The sequence below is a fragment of the Bombus fervidus genome, chromosome 8 (assembly GCF_041682495.2).
Source record: "Bombus fervidus isolate BK054 chromosome 8, iyBomFerv1, whole genome shotgun sequence".
Lineage (NCBI taxonomy): Eukaryota > Metazoa > Arthropoda > Insecta > Hymenoptera > Apidae > Bombus > Bombus fervidus.
In genome coordinates this window covers 2,172,091-2,198,890 of record NC_091524.1, presented here as the reverse complement: position 1 = coordinate 2,198,890, position 26,800 = coordinate 2,172,091, and the positions used below count along the sequence as shown (strand labels likewise).

At 38.9% G+C, this 26,800-nt stretch overlaps 8 protein-coding genes and 1 long non-coding RNA gene across 19 annotated transcripts in view; 2 read left to right on the top strand and 7 right to left on the bottom strand.

The window, feature by feature from the left end:
* The window catches only part of Alc (5'-AMP-activated protein kinase subunit beta-1), a 264,921-nt gene extending 257,666 nt beyond the window's left edge, over nucleotides 1–7,255 (bottom strand). The window contains exon 1 of the mRNA XM_072008937.1: nucleotides 7,251–7,255. The gene's annotated coding sequence lies outside the window, so the exon portion shown is untranslated. The remainder of the gene's footprint in view (nucleotides 1–7,250) is intronic.
* Nucleotides 101–4,665, bottom strand: Btz (CASC3 exon junction complex subunit). Of its 2 annotated transcripts, XM_072008862.1 has the most exons (8): nucleotides 4,340–4,665; nucleotides 3,486–3,910; nucleotides 3,134–3,418; nucleotides 2,644–3,053; nucleotides 2,249–2,578; nucleotides 2,092–2,124; nucleotides 1,677–1,933; nucleotides 101–1,584 (listed from the first exon to the last, which is right to left on the bottom strand). In XM_072008862.1, the coding sequence occupies exons 1-8, from the start codon at nucleotides 4,436–4,438 to the stop codon at nucleotides 979–981; spliced, it is 2,445 nt and encodes an 814-aa protein (XP_071864963.1). In that variant the 5' UTR covers nucleotides 4,439–4,665; the 3' UTR covers nucleotides 101–978. The 2 variants fall into 2 exon arrangements, with proteins under 2 accessions (XP_071864963.1, XP_071864964.1); XM_072008863.1 differs by lacking the exon at nucleotides 2,092–2,124.
* On the top strand, nucleotides 5,015–8,717 carry LOC139990031 (endoplasmic reticulum lectin 1). Of its 5 annotated transcripts, none has more exons than XM_072008896.1 (8): nucleotides 5,015–5,156; nucleotides 5,450–5,669; nucleotides 5,758–5,931; nucleotides 5,997–6,515; nucleotides 6,952–7,005; nucleotides 7,541–7,702; nucleotides 7,780–8,019; nucleotides 8,128–8,717. In XM_072008896.1, the coding sequence occupies exons 2-8, from the start codon at nucleotides 5,532–5,534 to the stop codon at nucleotides 8,371–8,373; spliced, it is 1,533 nt and encodes a 510-aa protein (XP_071864997.1). In that variant the 5' UTR covers nucleotides 5,015–5,156; nucleotides 5,450–5,531; the 3' UTR covers nucleotides 8,374–8,717. The 5 variants fall into 5 exon arrangements, with proteins under 5 accessions (XP_071864997.1, XP_071864998.1, XP_071864996.1 ...); XM_072008895.1 differs by having other exon boundaries at nucleotides 5,024–5,262; XM_072008892.1 differs by having other exon boundaries at nucleotides 5,024–5,309.
* Nucleotides 8,195–9,941, bottom strand: LOC139990046 (mitochondrial import receptor subunit TOM40 homolog 1). The gene has a single exon (XM_072008925.1). It carries the CDS (start codon nucleotides 9,786–9,788, stop codon nucleotides 8,820–8,822), a length of 969 nt encoding a protein of 322 aa, XP_071865026.1. The 5' UTR covers nucleotides 9,789–9,941; the 3' UTR covers nucleotides 8,195–8,819.
* Nucleotides 9,942–10,919: 978 nt separating this feature from the next.
* Ift43 (intraflagellar transport 43) lies at nucleotides 10,920–12,375 on the bottom strand. 2 transcript variants are annotated; one of them, XM_072008944.1, is made up of 6 exons: nucleotides 12,234–12,375; nucleotides 11,955–12,130; nucleotides 11,841–11,870; nucleotides 11,737–11,789; nucleotides 11,598–11,670; nucleotides 10,920–11,530 (listed from the first exon to the last, which is right to left on the bottom strand). In XM_072008944.1, exons 1-6 carry the CDS (start codon nucleotides 12,270–12,272, stop codon nucleotides 11,308–11,310), a joined length of 594 nt encoding a protein of 197 aa, XP_071865045.1. In that variant the 5' UTR covers nucleotides 12,273–12,375; the 3' UTR covers nucleotides 10,920–11,307. The 2 variants fall into 2 exon arrangements, with proteins under 2 accessions (XP_071865045.1, XP_071865047.1); XM_072008946.1 differs by having other exon boundaries at nucleotides 11,737–11,777.
* Nucleotides 11,665–13,563, top strand: LOC139990061 (uncharacterized). Of its 2 annotated transcripts, XR_011800473.1 has the most exons (4): nucleotides 11,665–11,892; nucleotides 11,969–12,243; nucleotides 12,316–12,845; nucleotides 13,091–13,563. It is a non-coding gene; the product is annotated as an uncharacterized lncRNA (long non-coding RNA). The 2 variants fall into 2 exon arrangements; XR_011800472.1 differs by having other exon boundaries at nucleotides 11,969–12,845.
* LOC139990035 (uncharacterized) lies at nucleotides 12,579–16,578 on the bottom strand. 3 transcript variants are annotated; one of them, XM_072008909.1, is made up of 5 exons: nucleotides 16,183–16,578; nucleotides 14,155–14,499; nucleotides 13,626–14,070; nucleotides 13,210–13,561; nucleotides 12,579–12,826 (listed from the first exon to the last, which is right to left on the bottom strand). In XM_072008909.1, the coding sequence occupies exons 1-5, from the start codon at nucleotides 16,183–16,185 to the stop codon at nucleotides 12,727–12,729; spliced, it is 1,245 nt and encodes a 414-aa protein (XP_071865010.1). In that variant the 5' UTR covers nucleotides 16,186–16,578; the 3' UTR covers nucleotides 12,579–12,726. The 3 variants fall into 3 exon arrangements, with proteins under 3 accessions (XP_071865010.1, XP_071865009.1, XP_071865008.1); XM_072008908.1 differs by lacking the exon at nucleotides 16,183–16,578 and adding an exon at nucleotides 15,000–15,521 and having other exon boundaries at nucleotides 13,199–13,561; XM_072008907.1 differs by lacking the exon at nucleotides 16,183–16,578 and adding an exon at nucleotides 15,000–15,521.
* Nucleotides 16,579–17,405: 827 nt separating this feature from the next.
* Nucleotides 17,406–20,814, bottom strand: LOC139990029 (bone morphogenetic protein 2). Its single transcript, XM_072008885.1, has 5 exons — nucleotides 19,660–20,814; nucleotides 19,330–19,486; nucleotides 19,101–19,246; nucleotides 18,931–19,032; nucleotides 17,406–18,853 (listed from the first exon to the last, which is right to left on the bottom strand). Exons 1-5 carry the CDS (start codon nucleotides 19,861–19,863, stop codon nucleotides 17,891–17,893), a joined length of 1,572 nt encoding a protein of 523 aa, XP_071864986.1. The 5' UTR covers nucleotides 19,864–20,814; the 3' UTR covers nucleotides 17,406–17,890.
* A 312-nt stretch (nucleotides 20,815–21,126) lies between these two features.
* LOC139990045 (uncharacterized) lies at nucleotides 21,127–26,082 on the bottom strand. 2 transcript variants are annotated; one of them, XM_072008923.1, is made up of 8 exons: nucleotides 25,843–26,082; nucleotides 25,141–25,245; nucleotides 23,881–23,984; nucleotides 22,021–22,234; nucleotides 21,893–21,946; nucleotides 21,672–21,814; nucleotides 21,437–21,591; nucleotides 21,127–21,357 (listed from the first exon to the last, which is right to left on the bottom strand). In XM_072008923.1, the coding sequence occupies exons 1-8, from the start codon at nucleotides 26,018–26,020 to the stop codon at nucleotides 21,300–21,302; spliced, it is 1,011 nt and encodes a 336-aa protein (XP_071865024.1). In that variant the 5' UTR covers nucleotides 26,021–26,082; the 3' UTR covers nucleotides 21,127–21,299. The 2 variants fall into 2 exon arrangements, with proteins under 2 accessions (XP_071865024.1, XP_071865025.1); XM_072008924.1 differs by having other exon boundaries at nucleotides 25,448–25,955.
* Nucleotides 26,083–26,800: the final 718 nt, after the last annotated feature.

The window sequence follows — 26,800 nt, the reverse complement described above, 5'->3', positions numbered from 1 at the left end:
TTTTATACAAGTTAAAATTAATCGATAGGATCCGTACAATTAAAGTTTATGCAAAGCTTAGTAAGTTAAAAAGAGGAAAATAAATTTAGTCATTTATGGAAAAAACTTCTTATCAATATATTATCTTTCCATTCCACCTTGCCAGTAACAAAGCATATCTTCGTAAGCGTATTTAAAAAAAAAAGAATAATCGCGGTTTGGACTTCTCGTAGCTATTACGAAAAGTCGATTAACATTTATTAATGACAAATTTAATAGTTAGTATTACCTTTGACTTAACTAGACTTTAAGATACAGTAAATTATGTAACGATTATTTCTTCACGATGCAGATTAAAGATTTCTTTTGTTCTAGTGTAATATAAGTAAAATTAAAGCATTAAGTAGTGGTTCTTTATCTAATAAATGTACTTCATTCATCCACCGTTCACTTGAATCGCAGTACAAATTTGTTTATACACGAAAAACAATACATACTGAGGTTACTGACCTGACTATATCCTATTTACAATAGCCGTTGGTATTAAAAAGATATATCGATTTATTAGTCATTTTACCAGCCGATGCTGCATGCGTTAATACTCGATATACAATAATATGTTTAACACTAGTTGCCTCTACTAATAATTAATTATTAGTAGACGTCATATATGAAAGGAGTTTAACAATATAGAAGGATGACGTTTAATGACAGCAGTAGATCGATGGAATTCGTAGTGAAACAGTGATACAAATGTTATCCACGAAATATACAACAATATGCTGAAATTAAATAGTCATTCAAAATATATTTTAGACACGCACACATCCAATTCCTAAAGTATTTCACAAATTATTTGTGAGGATCATTTTCCTATACAGATTGCATGGTAACGTCAATAAAATTACACAATATCTTTATGACATATGTGTACTCATACTCACGAAATGTCACAATTACGTCTTTCGCAAGCAACGTTACACGCTGTACGATGTTTTTTCAAGCTGCTGCTTCTTCAACAACTGTACTTTCAGTCGTTGTATTTTCTATTTTGTTTGAATCATTTTCAGCCTTTTCAATGACTGGTTCCATAGCTTTAAGCGAAATAATATTTTCCTCCTTCATAGTGACTTTTGATGAATCATTAGCATTTATATCGTCTAATTGATCGGTAGTAGTATCTCCCAAATTCACTGGTGTTCCGATATCAAGAATTTTAATATCTTTTTCGATATTCTCAACCACAGGCTTCGCTATTGCACTCGAACCGTCGATTTTCTCTGTTTCTTGAATTTCTGCTTGTTCAATTTCTGTATTATCGAACTGTTCTGGCACAGTCTTCTGATCACTTTCTATTGAGTTAATTTTAACTTCTTGTTCAGTCTGTTGTGTATTACCAAGTTGATTTGTTTGTTGTAGCTGTGTGGTTTTACCTCTTCCTCGACTGGTCTGATGTTGATTCTCTGGTGGTGGAAGAATTGGAATAGCTGCTTTTGGTCGTCTCATTGGAGCTGATTGTTGTTGTTGCTGTTGCTGCTGCGCTGGACTATAGTAAGTACAACCTTGTGGTTGAAACAATTCTTGTGGAGGTGGAGGACGTTGTGGCTATAAAATATCAAATAAAAAATATATGTGACAATTTTTAGATAATGTAAATTAAAAAAAAGAATAAAAGATTTTGTGGTAGAAAAATGTACCTGTACTGGTGGACTATATCCTTGATAACCTTGGAAATTTGGTTGAAATGCTGGTCCATTTGGACCAGGAACATAATTAATTATACTAGGTGGAGCAGTTTGTGGAGAAATAAACTGAGGTGGCGGTACTAAAAATGGCGGTGGAGCATAACTGGCAGGTTGACCATTAGGTGGTATAGGAATTACAGGCTGACCAGTCATAGGTGCAGTTGCAGTAGCAACAGGTGTGGTTTGCTCAAAATGTCCTTGTGGATATCCTATAAAATTGAAATATATGCTATGAGTATTCGTTTAAGTGCGTAAATATAATAAAAAATAACATACAAATATGCAGATATAAACAATTATGTTTACTTAACAAAAAAAAGCAAATAAATAAAAAATTATGCACACATAGTAACCTACACAATCTTACCTTGTGAATCTAAAACACCTCTTGAATTTCCAGCTAAATACATATACATACAAGTTAAATATTAATACAGGATATTTGATATACCATATATATATTGTTCACTCACCAACATATTTTATAAATAATAACATTTCTGAGTGTATTTGTATCTTATTACCTTGAGGAGGAAAATATCCATGTTGACCATGCTGGCCATGTTGATTGTGTTGATTGTGTTGATTGTGTTGATTGTGTTGATTATGTTGTCCATGTTGTCCATGTTGCCCATGTTGTGGTGGATAATTTTGTGGTCCAGGATTATCCGAAACAGTAGATCGCTGTCGCAAACTTGAATAACGTTTTGGCCTGTTAGCAGAACTATCTTGCTGCTGAATCGATTGTTGTTGTTGTTGTTGCTGTTGTTGTTGCTGTTGTGGTTGTTGTTGCTGCATTCTTGGAGGTACTGTTCCCGATCTCTGCTGATTTGAGGACTGTCCATAGAAGCTTTCTAAAAGAACATCAAGAAACAAATTAGTATGAAGATACAATATTACACATGATTCAAACACTCACTATTATGTCTTCCACTTTGATGATATTGAGTACCATCAGTAACACTAATGTGTTTCATGTCATGAGTAATTTGCTGTTCATCATCATTTTGTATATTATTTCTCTTATTCTCAGTGGTAGCCGATCCAGTTCCGCGTCCCTTTGGTTTGATCTCAACTGTTCTATTGGTGACCATATTGTTATTAGCATTTGTTCTGAATCCTCGTCCACGAGTTCTACTCGCTGCCAAGCTTACAGACTCTTGAACGTTCCTCTTGTTATTATCTCTTGAAGATATCTTTGTATTAATCAATTTATCTGCATCACCACCAGCTCCACTATTTCCATTACTGCTCTGAATGTGAGACGAATGTTTAGTATCCTTTTTCCAGGCTGGATTTGTAGGTTCATTAGGAGCCTTATTTTCATTACTGTATATCAAAATATTGAAATAGATTTTATTAAATATATCTAAGTAAAAGAATCTAATGGTTTAAAAAATATTACATACGTATGAGTATTGGATGTATTGCTAGATTTTGATTTCAGACTATCACCTTGAGCTTGTAGAGGTGGAAAATTTTGTACTTTATTCTGTGACTTATTCTTACTACTGTACCAAGCTGATGAAATTACTGGTTCTTCTACATGTGTGGAAGCATTCTTATTTGTTCCTAGAGCAGGAAAATCTTCTCCACTTCTATTAAACTTTCTATTTTTATTTGAAACATTACTTCCAGGCTTTCCATATGCATCTTCATCTTCCCAATTACGCGTGTATTTGTTAGGACCACGGCTAAAAAATATGAAGCACATGATATGGAATGTTACAAACACTCTAATATTTTCAGAGATGTATTTACCCATATCTTCTTCTTCTTCTAGCTCTAGGTGGACCTTCTTCATTTCTTATATCATAGCCATAAACAGCTATTAACTCTTCATGGCTCTTTGGTGCCTGTTCTTCATCATTATATCGATCATGATCCCATCTATCTTCTTTATCTTTCCATACTTTTTTTTCTTTGATTTCTCTCTCATTTTGTGACTCAACTGCACTATCTGTTACTTCATCAATGGTTCTATCATCATGTTCATAAAATGTTCCCCTTTTAGGGATATATTGTGGGTTACGTCTGTCTTCATCATCGTCCAGCTTTTTCTGCGGTTTTTCTTCTTCTTGCCCATCTCCACTTTCTCGCAATGCACCATCTTGAGATTCAGCATCGGAATCAGAAGGATAGATATCACATTCTGAATCCTGATGACCATCAGTTTGCTCGCTGCTCTATAGAAAAAGTTTATAAAGAAACTACAGGAAAAGAAAAGCGGGATTATAATAAATTAGGTAACGTCAATGTTAAAAAAGTGTTATTGGAAGTTTCTCAGATATTATGAAAGTACATTTTATTTTGGTAATACAAAATAATTTTATTTGGATTCTGATATGCACCGAAATTGAGAAATTCGCCGCAAAACCACTTGCCGGTATATCGAACACAAAGGAAAGTCTCCCTAGTTACGATTATATTCAAAAGTATTACAGCAGTCTACTTAATCCACTTAATCGGATCTTCCACCGAACTTTCAATCCAGTTCAATAAAAAGCAAAAAAATTTGATAAACGACAGGAGCTCAAAAATCGTGAAAGGATGGTAAAACTATTTGTTTAAAATCTTCGAAATGTTTAATCGAAAACACCTTTGTAGCAGCTAACCTGGGTTTCTTTCGTTGCGTTTAATTCTTCACAAGAGTCCGAGAGGTCATCAGAACCACAAGACTGATTAGATTTTCGTCGTCGTCTTGTATCCGACATGTTATTTCAGTTGGAAGTACACGTTTTCGAATTATCACAGATTTTCGTCTATAAAATGTGAATAAATGGTCAACGCCAAATGACTTTTAAGGTCGAACTAGTTTATGCCTCTTTCTACTTCGATCAGTTTCCGATCTCGATTCTCGGTCATGAATCACAGGTTAAACGTATCAGTATTGAGAAGGCACACCAAACTCTTGAAATTTTAACAATAGAAACGATTTCGTCGAATCGTCAGATTACTTAGTAGCAATGGCGGTTCTATAAACTTTCGAACAAGAGATCCCTTCTCCTGGTCTGTGCCAAATCGCTAGTAATTTGAATAAGAAGTATTTTACTAGATCTACTTGTATGGCGTTAGAGTTTCTCTCTTTCTCTCTCTCTCTCTCTCTCTTTCTAAATTAATTAATCTGTTTAAAAAGAAATTATCCAATTTACATATAGAATCCATAAAATAGAATTTAATTGATTGCCGCGGGAATTCGAATTTTTATGCGTTGTAAGCGCCATCTGCAAACTGTTTGATTGGCTATTGCTATATGTTCATACGTGAGTTGCACTCGATTTTTTCTAGATAGGTGTATACAGATGTTTTCTCAAACTCTGAGTTTCGAATCTAAAATCAGTTTTATTACGGATTTATGAAACAAATTCTACTTGAAATAAAGAAATCATTATAAACAATTATATATTTTTATTTTTAAGCATACTCCTTTATGTATGCTCATTGTATTTTATGAAACTAGATAAGATTGAATAGAAATATGACCACGTATACAGTTCACGTGGTATAAAATTACTGGAATTTGGAGATAATTATAAGTGTAGTGTCAACTTCTCAAGAAAATTACTTCAACAAGAACAGTGAAACGTTTGTTTTTCGTAAAAAATAGAATTCAAATTATTAAAAATTAAACGTACAAATATATTATAATATTTTTGCCTAATGGAATCGGACAAATACTTTTTAACCATCAAAGAGTGATATGAAATAATTTTTCTGTTTTGCAGATATATTGCTGTCATCATAAGCTTGAAGATATCTTACATATACTTCGACTAAATATGATGAAATAATTGCAATTTTATAAAAATGTGGAAATACTGTAATGTTTATATTACTATAGTATTGTGCACTATAATTATAGTATATGGACACGATTTCAGAAGTTTCGACGATACGGTTCTTTTTAAAATTAATTGGCCGGGCAAAACTAGCTCGGATTTATTAGTAAGTATTATTAGAATTGAAATGTAAATCAATATCTATTAAATATTTTGTTATGTCTATATTACATCATATTTATTATATCTAATAGGAATCTAGAACAAATGTAGAACCTTATATTATAACAACTGCAAATAAGGAGCAGTATCAGTGCTTAATAGTTGATAATTCAGAACAAGAGCAAGGTTATAATGAACCATACAATGGACCAAATCCAATAGAAATTTTATCAGCATTATTTAAACAAAATACTTGTTCTTATAGAGTATGCATTATAAATGCTATAAATGTATCATGTATGAGTTTAATGTAAATAAGTATCTTTTATAGGTTGAATCTTATTGGTCATATGAATTATGCCATGGACGATATGTACGTCAATATCATGAAGATAGAGATGGGAAAAAAGTGAAGACACAAGAATATTATTTGGGTACTTTTGATAAGTTGCAAGAGTTAAAGCTTTTAGCTGATTATGCAGAAAGAAAAAATGCTGGGAAAGCAGATATACCAGTTAAAAAAGTTGATGGAATCAATATGCCATATATTGAAGTTGAAATGGCTGATGGCACAGTTTGTGACTTAACTAATAAGCCACGAAAGATAAAAGTTCTTTATGTTTGTTATCAGCATGGAAAACACGAGCTGTTTTCGTTAGAAGAGCCTTCTAGCTGTGAATATGAAGTTATTGTTCTTTCACCTTGGCTATGTAATCATCCTGATTACAAGCCCCAAGCTGCAGGGGAAAATGAAATTAACTGTCATCCAGTTGAAAATGCACCAAAGAAACCAAGATCTCTTGTTGCAATGGAAATGGAAAGTCTGAAACTTCGATATCAAAAAGTAACGGTAAATCCATTTGACATTCTGTGTATTTAGTTATTTATTTTTGACTATGCCTGTGTCGTATGTACATATTGTTATTTAAAATAAAATATATTTACTTATATATTTTCTGTGTATGATAGTGATAATTTCTGATATTGATTTATGTGAAACACATGCAAAATATTTTCAAATAACAGTAGATTTTAAATAAATTCCATTATGCTATGCACTTTGTCCGTATGAAATATTATATTTTACCTAATCGTAGAAAACTGCATTGATCATAGTTATATATCTTATTTATCTATCTGAAACACTTCAATTTTGCTAAATTTCAAGAATTTTTAAGTAATTTTGGCTTATACTCTTAAGTCATATAAATAATCTTTTTAGTGTTAAACAATTTTCGTTTGCATTATTTATTATCTATACATTGAATTAATTATTTGTTGCACAGGATGACAAGCTGCAGGAAGTCTATGCAATCTTCCATGTAGATAAGGAGGGCCAGGTCAGAATATTTCGTATTTTTGGGATCAGGCCAAAGTGCTTGGTGGTTCTTGTCATTTACCGCCATTAATTTATATCTCATTCTGTCCCTTCCTTTTCTACATACAATTATTCCCTTTAAATCTACATTTTTTTCCAAAAGAATGTTACAATAACATTATGAATACTATTTATGCACCATTATGTCTTTAGCATCACAATATCTATTGCTTTACTTGTACACAGCCAAATTTATAATATTTACACACTGCTTTTAAGTAAATACCAATAATCACATCACAAAACACTATATGATATATATAGTATATATTTTCAGAATAAATATAAAATGTTGTAAAGTCACGATTTAACCGTAAATAATGTCGATCTTTTATCTATTAAAAGAATCATAAATTAAAAGAAGGAATGATGTGTAACACATGTTTCATGTTTTTAACAAATTCATATGATTGATATTAATTGATACTCATTCTCGTTATGATGTTCACTATATGTGTATATTAATTCAAGATTTAATTGACTTGCATTTATTTCAGGATGGTGAAGCGCATGTTAGAGTTGAAATACACCCTGTCGGTGTTACCGATAAACATAATAATATCGAAGACTCCATAAATTCGTTCGCAGATCAAGGTATTAGTCCTGCGGAAGCGAGTCCCGTAAAAAACTTTCTAAGCGGAAAGAATTGTTTACACGGGGTAAGTATTGCACTTCTGCATTTTGGCCGTATTTTATAATTATATTTTACTTAATAATACATAATTGATGAAAATAGGGCAATGGATGGTGGAAGTATGAATTTTGTTATGGACGCTCTGTAGTTCAATATCATATAGAACGCGATGGTAAAAAGACCATAGTAAATCTCGGTAAATTTGATAAGCAAAAACATTTGGACTGGATTGCTGCACATCCACATAAAAGACCAAAGTCTCCAGAATTGCGGAAACAGCTTTCCCATTTTTATAGCGATGGTACTATTTGTGATAAAACTGGGAATTCAAGACAAACAGAAGTATTATATATATATATATATATATATATACAAACATTTTATAGAGTAGATTTATTTATTCTTATACGAAAGAATTTATATAGCTACCACAATTTTTGTAATTTCCAGGTGAAATTAAAATGTGTTGAAAGTCATACGGTCAGTCCATCGAGTGTTTCTCTTTTTCTAGTCGAACCGAAAACATGTGAGTACATTTTAGGTGTGGAATCGCCATTGATCTGTGATATCTTAGAATACGCCGATGAAAATGGACTTCTCAGTGAAAAATTTGACGTGAAATTTGACAAATTACAAACAACCGTTTTCCACGAATACGACGATTTGGATGAGAGGATAGCAAACGGAGATGATTAGAATGATATTCAATTAATAGATATTAAACAAAATTGTTAAGTAAAATTTTTAATGATAAAAATAACAGTTTTGATGTATCAGGCACATTGCATTTAGTTTCACTAAATTAGATAAAAAGATTGTAGGCTTTTTTTAATACTCAGTGTATATCAATATATAGGTCTTATGCTTCAAAGTTTTCGGATATTTTATAATACATATATAAACATAACAATTATTTAATATATATAGTGTTGTTAACACGTTATCACGAACTATTAAGTCACAGAAATTGTAACGTTCACAAAATGTTTTTCACTCTGTAAGATTTTGAAAGAAATAATTACAATTCTCTCCTATGTTAATTTCTATATCATCGAATTATTTCCTACCATTCTTATAAATGATCTAAGAAAAAAGGATAGGATGACAAATTATGCGTGACAAGCCACATTATACGCTGATTATCATTGTCCAATATTGAGACCAACACCCACTCGAAATTGCTGCTTCTTGTGGTTTAAAAGTATACTAATAACCAGCGAAGATTCTGGAATTGGGTATAGTTTCTTCTCAAACACGCCACCGACTGTAGTCTCAGAATTCACGATACCTCGAAAGACAAGATCCGCGTATGGCACGTTTACTTGGTAAACTATAGTAGCGATTGACTGATGAGTCCTCGTGTTTGTTTCTAACTCGACCCCGAGTTCCAGTTGTGAGCTAGATTTGCGGTGATAACAAAGATGAAGGCCCGCTTCACCTATCGTTCCGGATAATGTCGCAAGACCTGTACTGTGTCTAAAAGCCAAACACATGACTGTCTGTTGACCTCCTGGAACTTTCGAGCCACGAAGACATGCAATTTCGGCTCCTAACGCGATTCTCGATGTGATCGATTGTAAAAAGTGTATTACCATTGTTGCTTGCTTCTTTTTAAATTTTGGGTTGGCTAAGGTCACCGCTACAGTAAAATCGTTCGACCGATATTCTAAGCTGGAACTGAACGCTTTCCATTTTTCATTGGCAATTTGCGCTGATAATTTAAATCTAAATCTACATGCAAGGGTATGCACAAAAGACGCGGACAAATTTCCAGTTGGTGTGATATCTCCCACGATTACGGGATATCTTTCTTTTAAACTGACCACTTTTGTACCGACATACTTTGCACCAAATTTGTATCCAGACGGTGTAACGGAACTAAGAGTTATCGTATGGGTCACGTTAAAATGGTCACTAAGTATTTTATTGATGACGAGTCGCGCACCGTCAAAGTTCTGCGGGTAAAGATCTTTAACTTTCTTGTGTATATCTTCGAAACTTCCTGGATTTCCTGGTACTCTGTCTTGCGGTTCCACGCACGGTATACAGTCTTCATGGGTTACTACGCTTGGTTCTTCTTGTTTTTTCCTTGAAGCATGTACTGTACCCATTCTAATACATTAGGCTCTTTTAGAGTACAGTCAACAAATTTTCTTCGAACGCTTCTTAATTTTATACTTGATGACAACATACGAATAAAATTAATCTTAATGCAAACGGGTTATCATATGACCTCTCTGCCAATTTCAAACTCAAAAAGATCGATATATTCGATTTTGCGATATTAATCGATGTATCAATTCGATAAATTTGATTGGTTTGTCAAGCTAATATATATATCGATTATAGGCGTTCGATATATCGATTCATATATCGTATGACGACGCGATTCTAGTATGTAATTTTATTTCCAGATGGCTTTTATCTCGAATATTTATATGCGGTATCAATGTTAATACATAAGAATTGCTTTAAATAACTTTTGTTAGTACAATTTTACTTTAAATATTGTATTATATTACAACATCAATTACGACTTGATGTACAAATATTTTTTTCTCGTAATTTAATAATATATAATATACATCAACACGGTCTGCTTTCTCGCTAGTGATCAGATGTCGTTCAGTTACTATATATAGAAGAACCAAAGCCTTACTTTCGGAAGTGTGTGTGCTAGTGATGGCACAACTGAACATTGATCGCTAACGTTAGAAATAAGCAGATCTGCTCAGTGGGTGTTGTCACGTGGTCGCTTCAAGTAGCTTGTGTCGGCTCCCGATTGCGCGTGTAGGTTCGTGGTGCGTTATTTTATAATTCACCTCGGATTTGCACGCCTGCACGGTTGAGTCTTTCACGTCGCTCCTCGAACTACCGCGATTTCCAAATTGGGGGGCAATCGAATAGGTCAGACGAGGTTAAATAAATTTATCGCTTCCATATACAGGCACTGCAGGATAAGCAGTATGCCATGTTTTTTTTCTTTCGTTGCTTTCATTTTTTTTTTTTTTTTTATAAATTTTACAAAACATACAAACTGATTTTGTATGGATAAAAATAAAAAAAGGAAGATAATGTTTTTGCATGTATTTTAGCTTCATTTATACGATAAAACAGTGATAAGTGTTGCGAATTCTCAACTAAGTGGTGATCAGTCAGGTTGCAACTGATCGGTTGATATTGCGAACCTTGAATGAAATTAACGCTCAAGGTGGAGGTAAATTAAAGATGCCAAATATGTGGTATGTTCAGGTTATGTATTTGCAAGTTAAGGTACAGAATACGGTGTACTATAATACAAAGAGTGTGACGCTCTGATGAAAACTGTTATAAGATTCTGTTAATACTGCTTCCAGAAGCTTTGTCTGATCCTTATATACTAACTTTCTGTCCCCGGCTTTTCATGGTTTAATTGTGTACCCTCGTTGGCCCATATCTTCTAGTATTGCTGCTTGATATTAAATGTTTACTTTAAACCTGATCTATCAGGCATTTAGGTGTTTATTAACCTCTTAATGAGGTCCGCATCGTAAAGTTTATAACTTAGGAGGTAGGAAATTCGAACTTTCCCAAAAAAGGCAGAGTCATAAACGGACGGCTACTCCAAATCCCGAACAATAAGTATAAAATCTAAGTAACAAGATTTTTTCGCGATTCGCTATTTACTTCAGATGCAACCTGAGTGAAAAGAAGATTCCAATTCCATACTTCATCCGGCTCTTTTGTTAGATTTTCATTGTATAATTTCTCTGCTAGAAGAGAAAGATTAACGCCATTTAGAGACATGAATGCGGCATTTTTTACCAAATCCGTATCAAGTTCTTTATACGCAGCGACTCTGTTTACGTTCACCCTACGGAATACCGAAATGAAAGTAACTGAAAGAGAATTTTTGCAACAAACTTCACAATGATACCTACGTTGGTGTATTTACTAAATCGGACAAAGCATTATCCTCCTGAATTTCATCCAAATCCGGTATAACAGGAATATCTAGAAAGTATAACCCTGTTATCAGCAGAACTTTTACATTTTGGACGATTTCAAATTAATTCTTACCGTCAATCACGTCATCCTTCTCCGTCCCTCGAGAGCGTTCCCTAAGAAACAGTCTATCAGCGACTACGGATGCCTGATTCTTTAACTTTATTCGTTATACTCACTGTTCGATGATGCTCGACGACCCACGTATCCTAAAATTATAACCAAAAGAGGGTAAGTGAAAACTGCATGAAACATTTCTCGCTGAAATCACAGATTACCACAAGACAACTTACTTCCCGCTTTTCAGTTCGTCACCCCATCCTGTTTTCCTGGTACGTGGGGGTGCTACAGGTGGTTGTGCCGATTTCACAGAAGATGACGATACAGAACTTTCTAAAAGATCATCGTCTAGTTTCGAATCATCTTGTACGATGTTCTGCGTCGATCTTCTACCAAGACGAGGCAAAAGCTGAAAATCAATACTTTTCTTTTAACTTAACCGCTCTGTTGCTACCAGCAATCGATTACAAGAAATGTGTACAATGGACAAGGATGAATATTTAAAAACTTACTTTTTTCGAGGTAATTTCTAAATCCGCGGCCCAATCCATAGTTGTTAATTGACTTTGAATATCAAGCTTAACTTATTATTAGAGGCAAATAAAAACCGTGTTTGCGAGCAGTAACCATAACAACTGAACGGCCTGGTGACTCGAGCGGTGAATCGACTTTGCTCGTCCCTGCATTCGCCTTGCTCCCCTCTTTCGTTCGGGAAGTAGCGCGAGAAACGTGACTGGAAACGCGCCAGTGGAACGGTCAAAACCGGTTCCAAGTACCCTTTGATTAGAGCGCGTCTTTTTAAACGATATATTAAAAGGATTCTGTTTAGAAATAAGCTCAAATCGTAATACGAAAGGTAAAATTAACAGCGCTATGTTTATTTCTTTTATTTTACTATACATACATTCTTTATGCGCATTAAAGTAACTCAACGGAAATACAATCTCATTGGGACTTGTTTCAGGTATCTTGTATCATAGATATTGCATCCTAAAGGACAGCAGTTTAATAATGCTTGGTGTCATCGATTTGCCGTTGATATTCCTCATCATCGGGATTCGCCTCACACGCGTTGTCATTGTTTGGTGGTCTTACTCCGTTGTACCTATAATTTCAATCATATTGTAAGTTACATAAATAAAAAGTACAGTATTATCTTAACACTTTGAGGACCGGCTGCTCTGACAACCATAAAGCTTGAATTTCCGCATGTTTTTGGAGCGATTAAAAGGAACTTTCCGGCAACCAATATTATATTTAATATATTGATAACGGTTTCGTATTATTCAAGCATGTAATATAAAATTACATATATAGCATCCATTGCTTTTTTTACTGTTTTATTTCACAGTAGTTAATATTTTTATAGGATATCGCATGAAGTATGAAAGATGAGAATTCGCGTCTCCGGTCCCCAATCGTTGGAAAATGAAAGATGCGAATAACACCGAGTGTTAATCGTAGATAAAATGCTTGCAAGTGAAAGACCTGGAAAAGTCACCCTTGCAAAGTCTCCAAGGAAGCACGTCAATTCTCTCGTGCAGTATAGGCGATATCTCAGGACTGACAAAGTACGGAGTACCAGCACCGGAACCACGGGTCAAGAGCTTCCTCTGATGGTCGTAGCAACAGTGTTGAGCTGCGGCGCTTCCGCTTCCTTGCGTCAAAAACGAGCGCACGCAGTAAGTGGCTCCAGGTTTATAAACATCGAGTCTTTGAGAGCTACCACTGACGTCTCTCCACCTGAAATACTTCATTCGCTTCTCATCCCAAATTTTGTCTTCGTAAAAGATATTGTTCGGGTATAGGCACGGACAGGCGGGTAACGACGCTAGACCACCTGTAACGGCGAGTTCGAAAAACCAGGCACCGCGTTTACAACACTATGAATGTCGAGTTCGTACCTAAGAAAACTTGCTCGAGCTTATCCTTGCTGTCTAGCCATTTCTGACAAGGATCTTCGTTCGTGCCGTTCACAAAATCCAGCTCCTTGAAGATTTTCTGTCCGTCCGCTGCACTAACGTTTCGCAGATTTTGAAATAACTTGCTCACGATAACGCTTAAGCTATCGTGGAACATAACTTGATCGTCGATGGCCGGGTAAATAGAGGAAGAATTCATTTCGTCCGTGTAATCTATATTCTCGAAGAATTCATTATTTTTGGTTTGATCTGTTTTTCCGAAAGATTGGTTTTGATTTTCTAACTCAATTTCAGTAGAAATAGATCGTTCGTTAAGATCGTTTCTCTCTGTCACGATAAAACTTTTTTCCGCTGAATCGATTCTACCTTTCTCCTCATCGATATCGGTTACATCGTAATCCTCCCCTTTGGTTCTATTGTACGATTCCTGCGTGTCGGGACAAAAATGTAATCCAGTTTATTTTTCACTTCCCTCGAAGATCTACGCAACTCCAATATTACAAATCATTACCTGCACACCATCGTTGCGTGATTCTTCATCGACCTCTATAAGCGTGTTGTTTTCATCAGGATCTTCTTTTATCTCTTTAGATGTTTGATCTATTGGCGCCGTGCCATTGTCCCACAGAAAAGACAGCCTGATTGCAGATGTATTTCGAAGACACGTCGATCGATTCCTACAGCGACGTCGCTTCCGATGTTTCGCGTGTCTCGTAGGAATCGTCTCTTCTTCGAGCTGCTCGTTTCGTTTGTTTCGAATCAACTGATCGTTCATCCAAGATGGATGAAATAGGCCCGAAATCGGCTTTTGATACACGGCGACTTTCAAATCTCCAGTGATTTCATGATCATCGATCTATGAGGAAAAAAGGAGTAAATTTATCGATTATTCACGAGAAAAGAAACGTCTAAACAACCGATCTAGCGCAATTCAAATAGAGTGGATTCGAGGTACAGGGGTTATTTGAACGTTCGTAACAGAGGAGGGTAACGGTGGTCGGCACAACATCAAAAGAAGCCGTGTTTGGCTCGTCGATGAGATACGAGGCTCTCGCATGGAAAAGGGACGCGGCAATACACGCTGGAACGAAACGGAGCGAAATGGAATACTCTCGCCGATCCCTGAGACACAAAACATTTCTACTTCTTGGAAGCGTTCGTTGTGAGACCGTTTCCCATTCAATGGCGTAGCAGCCAATCGGCGTGTGGATAAAATATCAGTTTCCCGCGTTTTCGTTCACCGCGAAAATCACTCGATAAAAAAATTAATCTGTCCTCTCGTTAATGAAAGTATGATTCAAATAAGTATTTATAATAATATTCGCGTGAAACTTAATGCGTTAATATGTTACTTACTTGACGACTGCCCGTGTGCACGATCGAAACAATTAACGTCAATTGGAAAACGAGAACGCAGTATACAAAGGCCGAGACTGTCATGTTCATCATCAACGATTCCTCATAATGTCTTTTCGACGAATATTTGATTGTAGAAAATTACTTTTGTTTTTGTTTTGTTTTGTTCAACGTGCATCCAATATACCCAGCGAAGGTTTCCACGAAATTGATATATTCGCTGAACCTTTCATCCCTCTCTATTTGATTCTTGAACGATTTGTAGGCAGACAATACAAGGATGTTATTGTCGGTCTGTTTGTTTACAAACGTTCAGGAGTGATCAAAAACAATCGGTAGATTGATCGACCATCGCGTCTGCACTAGATGACGCGTCACGCAGGTAAAGACTATAGATCGGTGAAAAAGAGATATGTAAACGCGTGAATGAAAACGGGAGAAAAGCGATGAAAAAACGACAAAGAACAGACGACGGAAAGGAAAAAACACAGCATACACGAGGCACGAGGCGCGCACCGTTCAAAGGCCTACCACTATATGTATAGTTGTGAACTCTTGAAGTTCTGTCCCACTATAATGGCCAAGCAGTGGTAGTGGAGAGGCTGGAGAGGTAGCGCTCCGGATGACAGAACACTACGTCATTGTACAGGCAGTGGTACAGTTCACGGCTTAGGGTTTCTTACTTAGCGGCAGTTCCCGCCCTATCGCCTTTTCTTTTCTTTTTACATCGGTTCCGTTTTACCTCGTTTTCTCCTCTCCATTTCCCTCGCTTGTTCTACGTTGCTCTAGCCTCCCTTCTTTACACTGATACTCTTCCAATCTCCAAGCGTCATTAACCCTTTCAGTAACTACGTTTCCGTGAGTTTAATACTCGTCACGTTAATAACTACGTTTCAGTAACTAATTATTCCTCTCCGTTTCTTCAAATATATACATATAAGGTTGGAAGAAAGTACGAACGGTCATCGAATTTTCAGGCGTCGTAATTTCCATTCGGTTCATGTCTTTTGTCAGAGACCTGGTACTTATGTAAAAGCAGGGCAAATAAGTGGGTAAGATTCTGCTCGACTGTCACGAACATGGATGACACGTATTACGATATCAAGGATCTAAATACAGTGTTGGAATGCAATGGAACGCGTTTTGGCTATTTTTAGGCGGGCGAATTCGAAAATACACCCACCATGGATTAAATATAACTGGAGATGCACGCACACGGAATGCAGTACGATGGCACGCGAACGATCGGTCGCTCGCAAATATGTAAATTCCCGCATCACGTCGAAAGCGTTGCTCCTTTTCATCGTCGATCACCTTATTTATCGTTCCAGTATTTTCGTTTGAATATCTTTATCTCTTCTTTGATTCTTGCCATGACAAACTATTGCGTGTGGAACCGGAGGCAGTTAGAAAGGAGTTGGAAGAGAAACCTAAAATTATTCCTCGGACAAATTGGTCAACTCGGTGGGAGGCGTGGGTGGAAATTTATGCGCGTGCAACGATTCCAAAGGGAACTAACAAGAAAGCAGGAAGACAGGTAGAGACGATGGTAGCTGGCAATCGAGATCGCCTAATAGCCTAATCGTCCATAATTTCGTCCAATTCTTCACTGTTTGTTTCACGCAGCGTTCCACGTGGATTCTGCCTGTCCTAGAAAGCGCAGAGATATGTACATACATTATATTCTAAACCGATACGCGATTGCATCGTGGATTCCAAAGGGGTCGTTAAACTAATCTGTTTACGTTCCTGGCCATGCTATGAATTCCAGCGACGAAATAAAATGGGAACCGCATCGTTACGAATGAAGAGAGAAAGAAAAAGCGAAAGGCCGTATCGTAAAAGTATCAACGACAGAAATTCGGAACCGTACAGGAACTGCCATTAGCGCGAGATTTCTCGATGGGTCGACATGCAACCCGATTTCGATTCAACATCGTTTATTTACTCGTAGATCGTTGAGCGCCACCGATACCGGATTGCAAAAGAAGGTAAAAGGGGCAGCGTTTAACACCGGTAGCGCTGACATTCCACGACTGTTTTTCTGCATCCAGTGGCGCCAAAGTCATCGTCTCGAGCACTGTTACCGTCACGTTTATTTTATTGGCCCGCTCATAAAATTTACGCCTCGATTTCGTCGCTCAGCCAACGAAACTTCTTCTAAGAAAATTGCTTCGTTATGTCCGAGCCGCTCGATTTGATTCGCTCGCTCGTCTGTTCGACCGGCTTCGTTTATTTGGAGGAGGGATGACACGCGATTTATTAAAATAAGTAATTTCAAATGTATCACGATGGAAGCAATACATACCATCCTTCCAAATATAGAACCTACGGCTCGTAGAGCGTTCGATCATGATAGGAGTGTGAGAAGGAGCGAGTTACATATTGCGCGTAAAGACGGCTCGATAGCTTAAATACTCGTTTTATTTGTCATAATTAAAATATAAATAACTCTAACTTATTTTACGACACAGTAGTATATACAATGATCGAGACGATTAATTCCCTACGTGTGGTTATAATAATAATTTAATGAAGATATAGGCTATGATATAGACACATTCTAATCATTGATACGCTTAGTTCTACGCGAATTTAGGAATGTTCTTATGTACAATGTTGGGACGTCAATTAAACGGCGATCTTCAAACGAATCTTTAGGAATGACTCTCGTGCTAATGCGTAAAAATCATTTTTACCTGATTCAAATATTCTGCCACTCTTACATTCGCTCTCTTTCTTTCTCTCTTTCTCGCGTGCACTCCCACTTTTTCTTTCTCTTTCCTCACATACATATTCACGCATTCTTCTTCTTTTCAATACCATTAACACATACTTTGACGCTTCGGCTGCTTCTTCCTTCACAAGGGGAATAAAAAACCATGAGATCCTTAACGACATCCGCAACGATCCGCTATCATGTCTTGATAAACTTTCAGGACCACGTTTTCATTGTCATCAAAGAATAGAATGGTTGTGCCCAATAGTTTTGTGGGTACGCAGCAAGGTCTCTCAACCCCCTTCACCAGTCCCATTTTGTGAACGATTCCCTGAATAGTCGCGTGATTTGTTGGCTGTTGATCTTGACTCAATGGCGATTCGCAGATGCCTTTGCAATGATAGGCGGAATAACCGAGCGGAGCGATGATAGAGGAGGAAAGACCGATTTCTTTAAAGTCGACGTAGAGCTCGTGCCTCGTACATTCGGTGACATTTTGTCGAACAGAAGCGTGACTTTTAATTGACCGTTTCTCACGGAAATTTTCATTCGACAAAAACATCGGCCTTTGACGAACTCTTTCTCCCATTCTTTCACGGCGTATCGCTCGTTGATATATGTCCATCGAGGTTAAGCCACGCGAATGAACGTTTTTCTGTAATTTTCTCGAAGAGGAAATGGTTTCCCTTCGACGTCGTTTGGGCGTCTCTTCTGCAAGATCTCGAGTAATTCGAGCAGTCTGCGTCACTACATCGTGTTCTCCTATTTGCGTTCTCTTCTGCCTTTGAAAGTATTCAGATTTATTCTCGCTTTCCCATCGAGTCTCTTCCGGTTGACCTTTTCCTCGATCGTGCTTCTCGGCGTTCTTATCACCGTACTCGTTCTTCAAATCGTTCTTCTCGTCTTCGTACTCGTAGGATGCTTCTTCGCTCTCGTTGTTGATACGTTCGCCTCGGTGTCCTTTCCCGTCGTCGTCAAAGAGTACCAAGATCGGTTGTTTGCTATGATGGTACTCGTTTCGCCGGGAAAACTCTACAGTCACTTGATCCTCGAACAAAGTGGAAGCCGTTACCAAGAGACCAAGATTTGGTTCTCCAGTTAACCAGGAAAGAACGGCTTGTTTTACATTGAATATCTGATGAAAAATGTCGAATGCTTAGTAAACCGAGAAAATATAGTATTTTCTAAAAATTCCATTATCTTGAAACTTGCCTGCCAACCGGATGCGTGTGCCCCGACGTATCTAACGTTCAACAGCCTGTGAAGATCGGGTACGTCTAAACTTTTCTCATCCAAGACTTGATATACTCTTATCTAAAGGAAGATATATTCGTTATCCGATTCCTTAAAAAATCGACAAATTGCGATTGACGTATACTTACCAAATAATAGGGTGAAGCTAAAGTAGATGGATGCATAATTTTTAAAGGTGTTCTCTTCCGATAAAGATGAAGCTCTGCCTCCAAAACAGATTCGTCTACCTCCAAACCCGTGATGTTGAAGAAGTAGAATCGCGATAAGGTGGTATCTGCGTAAAAGTTTTTGTTTTAGTGAAAATTTCGATCGCAGACGGAACAATGACCTACGCTATGGAAGTGGTTAGAGGTTTACCTCTTTCGATGAAGCTGCGGACAACCTTGGCATTGTATGGATTTTTGCCACGCGTGACACCACTGGGATCTGCTACATTATTATACAGTTCCACCATAAATTGCGGCGGCACCTTGCGACGTCCTGTTTTCTCGCTGTGACTCCGGATACCAAGAACCTGTAACGATTTCATCGACTGGTTAACGCGGTCGTTTGAAACACGCGACTTCCGTAAATGAGATTTACTTAGTCGTTTCACTCATATTTTTGACCCTTCGAAAACAAAAGTTCTGTTTTCACCAAGTCTCACACAAACAGTAAGACATACGACACAATTATCTGGAGACGGACCTGTTGTAGTTTTTCTAGAGCCTCGTCCCGACGAGCATCGTGCTCGCTTCCTTCGTTCAAGTCATCCAAAGACCAGGAGTTGACAAGTTCTTCCTCGTTGGGATTATCATCTTCGGAGAAGCGATTCGGGTGTGCGTGTACGTTGAAAGTACACGATAGGAAGAGTATCGCCAAAAGAAAAAACCGAACGTCACTCGATATCATTCTCGTATATGGATCGTTGGTCAGAATGGAGAACAGGTCCGAAAGTAGGCTCGAAACACACGACGGCGACGACTACCAACGATGCTGATCTCTCCGGATTCGTTCGAAGAATCGAAAGCTCGATGACAGCGTGTAACATCGACCGAATCTACGTTAAGTCAGTGACAAACGCTTCTTAGCGGAGGAAGGAGCGGACACCTTCTCTGCTAGCGGACAGGAGGTTTGCCGAACCGAACGGAACGCTAAGTAGCATATGGGAGGTCTTGGCTGCGAGGAGTCACCTTTATGCTATGCCGGGAGTTGCCTCCCCCGCGTTGCTCCCCGCAGCGACATCGGCTTCTCTCACGGGACACCGACGCGACGCTACGCGACTCGACGCGACTCAACACGACTCGAAAATGTGACTTTTCTTTTCCCCCATTTGCTTCTTATTAACCCATCCTAGATCATCTTCGATCATGCTGGACCACCGAGTGCGCGTTCCATTTCTTTTAGCTGTCGAGAAATTGCTTTTTGAAATTTTTTACGCTTGAAACATTTGTATTTTTAGGTAAGAAATTTTGCGTTTCTCTGGAAACAAAATAGTTGTGCGATTAAAAAATAGATACGAAGAAAGGACAAAAACCGATAAAGGTCGATTATACACGATGGCATTGCGAAGCGCACGAAACCCACCAGGAACGAGATGATGACATCGCGGGGCTATTAAAAAAAGCTCACGCTTCCTAAATTCCGTAGATTCGTGAGTGGCGAGTCATGTGGCCACGCAGCGATATTTAGATGTTGCGAATAATCGGTTGTTTTCCTACGAGGACGATGACGGATCTCGCGAGGGTGTCAGCGTGTATTTTCGCCTCCGCGTTCGAACATCGAGCACCGGCTTCGACCTCGTTCTTTTTGTTGCATTATTCGTATGTGAGCGCAAGACGAAACGGGAACGAGGTAGGGAATAGTCGTAAGTACAAAGTTGGCTAGTGCCAGTTGGCGTATCTTTCGTAGAAATGCGCGTCAAATTCGCGAAAGCAACTTGCCGAACGTCTTATTGCGTCTTGCCAAATGTAATCCCGCTTTTATCATCTTACGTCGTAAGACGAATTAACAATACCAATAGCTGGAACTAATTCTAAACTTGTCAGACATTTCTCAAAGAATTGACTCGATTACCGTGAAACTTGCTGAATCATTTAATACGACGATAGACAACGGCGAACGAATTGGATGGAACACGATGAGCGTGGACTAGTTTTAGGTAGCCAGTTGACGTTTTCTAGAAAGTCATTGTACGTTTATTTATCATACCAATACACGGTGCATGTAGGAACATCGAAATGGTACTTTGTATTTACGCGACGCATAAAGTAGCTTGAATCTTTCTACAAGTCTGTTCCATTGGCCCGTTGGATCGAACAGACTTCTCTCGGTCCTCTCTATTTTATTCAGACACAGGCACATTGGGTAATTTGAATAATTTCTCTCTTCGATCCACGACGTGTCCTGAAATAAACGAAAAACCACACCGATGTATGTTTAATTGTATTCGCATCGTCGATGATTAACCTGCATCCCCGAATACCTGTATTCGTGAACTTTGAATCTGGCGGGTGTACAAGTATGTTGCTTCGAGTACAGACCCGCCAAGCATCTCGATGGCTCTTTTTTGTCTCTCAAAAGACACATTTCCGTCTCGTTCCCTGGACACGTCCCAACGCATTGTCCGACGTTAATTTGCTATTTGCGCAAATACAAAGTCAACGATAAATTATAATGCGATCATAGTGGTATCTGAGATCGCGTGGTAAAAAATTTACCCGAACTACTGGCCTAACATCCGTCGTGTTTGTACCATCCTTAATTTCCACTTCGCTGAAATCTAAAACGGTCTCCATGTGGTCCATTTTGTGGCATGTTCCAGCACAGCCACATTTCTCAATTACTTGGTACACTTCGTCCCCTAAAATGTAACGTAATAAGTACATCTATCTCGAGTGAAATTACGTTATCTACTACGAACGTAGGAAATTTGACGTACCATTCGGTCCTTTGATGCTAACCGTACTGTTCCTCACCGGTTTGCATCCAAGATCTTTCAAAAGAGACATCGATGATTATCGATAAGAATTACGGGCGAATGGTATCGAACGAAAGAAAATTATATACCTTTAGCACAGTGACCCATACATACTCCGACATCAATCACGGCTTGGTGAGGAGTGCCAGAATGAACGAGATGCGTGAAGGATTCTCGCCTACAGGACGAATCAGGCGTGCATTCGCAAGCTTCTGTGACTTCGATCACACGAACACCTTGAATCGTTGACACCCTCTCCAATTTCGCCGCCCTTGGACGACAATGCGATTCCGGGAAACATCTCTGAAAGAACAAAAAGTGCAAATGAGTTACGTTGAACATGAGCGGAACGGAAACTCGGATATTTTAATCGGATCGGATGAAATGTTGCCGCTGGTAAGGAAGGAGAACACGCTTCTAGAATGGTTGGTCATGTATCACACGGGGGAACATTTTATCGATACAGATGTTGGATGAGCAAAGCGAGCACGCGACTTCACAGAATTCGTACTTTATTTCGTCGTACGTTTGCCAAGCGAGAAAGTATCGATGGTGTCCACGGAGGAATTTATAATATTCGCGCGCCTCGTTATCTCTCGTTCGGACGTTTTCTTTGGTACTCGAGTTCTTTCGCGACACGCGGGCCATTTAATTATTCTCGCTGCGGGATAACATCGACCGTTATCTTTGTTCGTGCAAAGGCATCGGTGCCTCTACCCATTTTCTTCTCTCGTTTGTACCCCCGGTGATATTTCTGGCTAAGAATATTTTCTAATAAATTCTGTTCTCAGGTACATCCATCCTCAAGATCCCAGGAACACGATTCGGGATTTAGTAGCTGGCCAAGCTGGCGCCGGAGCGGTGACCCGGCTCGATGCGACCTTCCAAGGACGCAAAACACATCCTCTTCTTTCTGCATATCGCGTGCAACATTTCTTCTTCGCAAGCCTGTTTCTCTCCTGCAGCGTGGGTGCTGCAAGATCGTAAACCACCGATCGGGTTGCATCACGTGACGAAAATAGCTTTCTCCCCAAGAAGGGTCGTTCTCGAATTATTCGCGAATTATTACGACACGTTCGTTTACCATGCTAATTAGAGTCCACTGCCGTTTTAACACGGACTCGAGGCAACAGTTGCGATTCGTATGGAAACGAAGTAGAAACACGCGATGATCGTTTAGTCGCTATACGATTGTCGACGAATTTTGGAGAATAGAATGTGTAAGGTTTGTACATATGTATAAAAGGGGTACGATGATCATCGACGAAGATACGCGGTTCTCGATACAGTGTGGGGTGCACTCGCCGTAAAAGTCGCGTAGATCGTACGATCGCGCGGTGCTGGCGTGGCCGCATTCCAGCTGGCGGATTGGTCGATCCCATGCGTCATAAATCTACATGATGTTCCTGCCTTTTTCGCCCTTCGTATAGCCCTTGGCATACGTAACCTGCCGTGGCAACGTATATCGCGATACTTCTTTTTTTATTTGCGAATTCGGTCTTTTCACCTCGTCCTTTCTTTTTTCTTCGACACGCCGCTCGACTACCCGAACAGAATTCCACGACGTCCGATCTCGGTTTTTCGAACTTAGATCGGTTCCTTCGCTATATACGCGTTCCTGACTTTTCAAAGATGTCGCGAGTTCGGCAATCCTTTCCTTCTCTTTTTAATCGTAAAATAAGCGTGACCATGACGTTGAATTTTAAAAGATTCCGGGTCGAGGAATTCGACAGTTTCACGACCGGTTCGATAAACTCCGCGATGGCGACGCGTTTTTTGTAGCAAACCCGTTGCGCCAAGGCAGGGATCACCTAAAAAGATTTTTGTACCAGGTGCATCCTGCGGCCGTGCATGAGTCATGGATTACATACATCCATGTACCTCTGTAACCCTGCATTCTTTTCTGAACCGAAATTCTGATAAGTAAAACTGTATGAAAAAATATTTACCTGTACAGTGGGCCGACTCGCATCTCCTGGATCATCCAACACGTGCCGTGGACACAGTTTACGACAGTGGCCTGCATCAATTTGGATAATTTCGCCCGATATTCCTGAGAAAATAAAAATCAAAGATACTGTCGAAAAAGGGGATTAGTGTTAGCAATAAAGTGTGGCCAGGGAGGTTCAATGAAATTTCAGTAGACCGGTAGGATGGTGTTGACTGCGTGCTGTGGAGTTCGCTCGCGAAAAATAAGACGCGAGTAAATCCGATGGCGCCGCTCTGTAATGCTCGCGATCATCGTACAAAATTTACGACTTGTATCACATTAAACAAGTTGACAAGATATAAGAAGAGGGTAGAACCGTCTATAGTGTAACCGTGCTATTTTTGGCGCGAACGCGTGGGACACGGAATGCGCTGATTCTTCGGTGATTCACATTACCGTGAACCTTCGGCTACTTCACTGCCACCTTTCCGTGTTTGTTCCTGTAAATGGTATTATTTCGAGATCTACTTGAAATACCAGACTACCGCGTGAACGCCCGATCAATCAGTCGAATAATCGTTGCCGGTCTGGTCTTTTCAGGTAATCGAAGGTAGAAAGATGATGCGACGTTGGGCATAGCGATGATTTAAGCGTCGGCCGAGGATACCAGACATCGGTCAGCAAAATCATTTAATTAACAATTGATGGCGTCTCGAAGGGTAGTTGTTCCTTCGATCGTTTCGCGGAACCGGCCGCTTCGGCGAAACCTTAATTATTCGTCCGTGAGGGGCATTAACATTCCACGAATCACAGACTCGTTCCTTTGATCGCCTCCGATCTACAAGCGGCAATTGATCTCTCTGTGACAAAATCAAGTAATGAGATCGAATCGCGATCGGTTCGACGATTCCCGCGCTATTTTAATGCGATAGCTCGCAATGATAAATCGGTCAAATCTTTTGATCATGGGCACACGACAACACCGTCACCGGATGCTTCATCCTCTCGATCGGCGTCAATTGATTGAACACCCGATATTAATTTACCGGATCGGATCTAGCGACAAGGCCACCAGCGTTTACCACTCATGAATATGGGGCGGCAAGAGTGAAACGAGGGAACGTAACTTACATTTAGCCGGTTGCTAAAATTACGCAACTCCTCGCCGAATCTGTTTTCAACGTTATACCGCTCCGCAATCTTCTGTGCATCTGTGTCCGTATGCTCCGTCCTGACATTAGCCAGAATTTAATACATATTTTTTCTTAAATTCGCTTACCGTATCCAACATCGATCATTTTCTCATGTCTGGCGCAGCATACATGTTGTCGAACCTCTTCCCTATGTGTCCTACCTTCGTTGCCTTCATTCTGGTCACCGATGGCTGAAACAGAAACAACCCCGATATGCAGATATCAAATAGAATCATGCTTCTTCGAAAACGTTAATATTTTGTATGCTAACAAACGTAACTTGTAAGAGTCGGTTGAAATATAAAAGCATTGAATACATCCCGGAAAATTTGATAAAAAGAGAAAGGAACAGAGAGGATGAATCAGAATGAAAAAGTGCGATGCGGTGCCTACCTAATCGTAAATTGGCGAGGCAAACTAACGTGAAGCCACCGAATACGGCCCACTGACCCCTCGTGATTTGTATTCGCATCGGTACGAATAGCGATGGACGTAAATCGGTCGAATAAGATTTACCGAGACGGGATGGCGAGATTCGGAAACGAGTTTGTGTATCGAGGATGCACGAGTTGTTTGCCGTTTGAAAAATGCGTACAGAATTTAATGATATTCTCTAGACGTAGGTGTGAACGCCGCGTGGACGAAATTGTGCTAATTTGTCACAGTGGTTGTTATCTCATTACTCTATATATACCCGCGCGCGGATGACTAGAAGATTCGTGGTACACGGAATACTCTTGGACTCGCACGCACACGACATGCAAAGCGGTAGTCCAGAGAGGACGCACCGTGCGATCGATCACGATCGGTTGTTGCCCACGCAGGTTGCGATCTGCGAGAAGACTGGCCGTCTGGAAGCCACTGGATCTCGCTCAGACGGAGAGGCGTCCGGCTGACAGGCGGATCTCTATTAATCTCGTTTGGTACGGGAATGTCGGCCCGCTTCGTGACGGCTGGCCCGTCCATCCATCGGTCTTTTGCCTCTTGCCTGCCACGATCCCTGATGCGCCTGATGCTGCTGATTTTATGCTCCACCGAACCTGATTCATCTTGTCTGCATCTGAACCTCTACATTCCACACGACCAATTTCCCTCTATCAATAAAAGTTTTATCAGCAAAATTTCAAACGAACATACAATTTGCAGAATAACATTGATAAAATGGATTACCTGTTTTATAAAATGCAATCAATTTTAAATTATTCGGTAATGTAACGGTTAGATTGAACCAATAAGCCATAAGCCTCCTCAGCTCCCCCAAACCTGTGATCGCGATATCCCATCCCTGTCTTATCTCTTATATTCATCCACGAGAATTTTACGAGCTCAATATATTGGGATGATGATATTCGAAACTAAAAAAGGAGAAGAAGCTAAGAGAAAGAAGAATCGTACATCCTTTACTCCGCATATTTTTTTACCATAGGGTAGAATTTATTACATTCGATAGAAGAATAAATTCTTACTGATTATGTTTGAAGATCCTCGTGAACACTTTATATATTTTTTCAAAATTTCTTGTTATTATTTGTCGATTACTAACTTTATCCTTGAAATATACACTATACTAGCTTCTTTAAGTAGGATATTTTTATTTATCTACGGGTTAATTCATAAAATTAAAAAGTACGACCTAACTTTGTTTAGCTGCGCTGAAAAAATAATTAAAATCTCTAATGTTAAAGTAATATCTTTCCACTTATAAATGAAATGAATATTTTACATTATATATATCGGAATAATGTC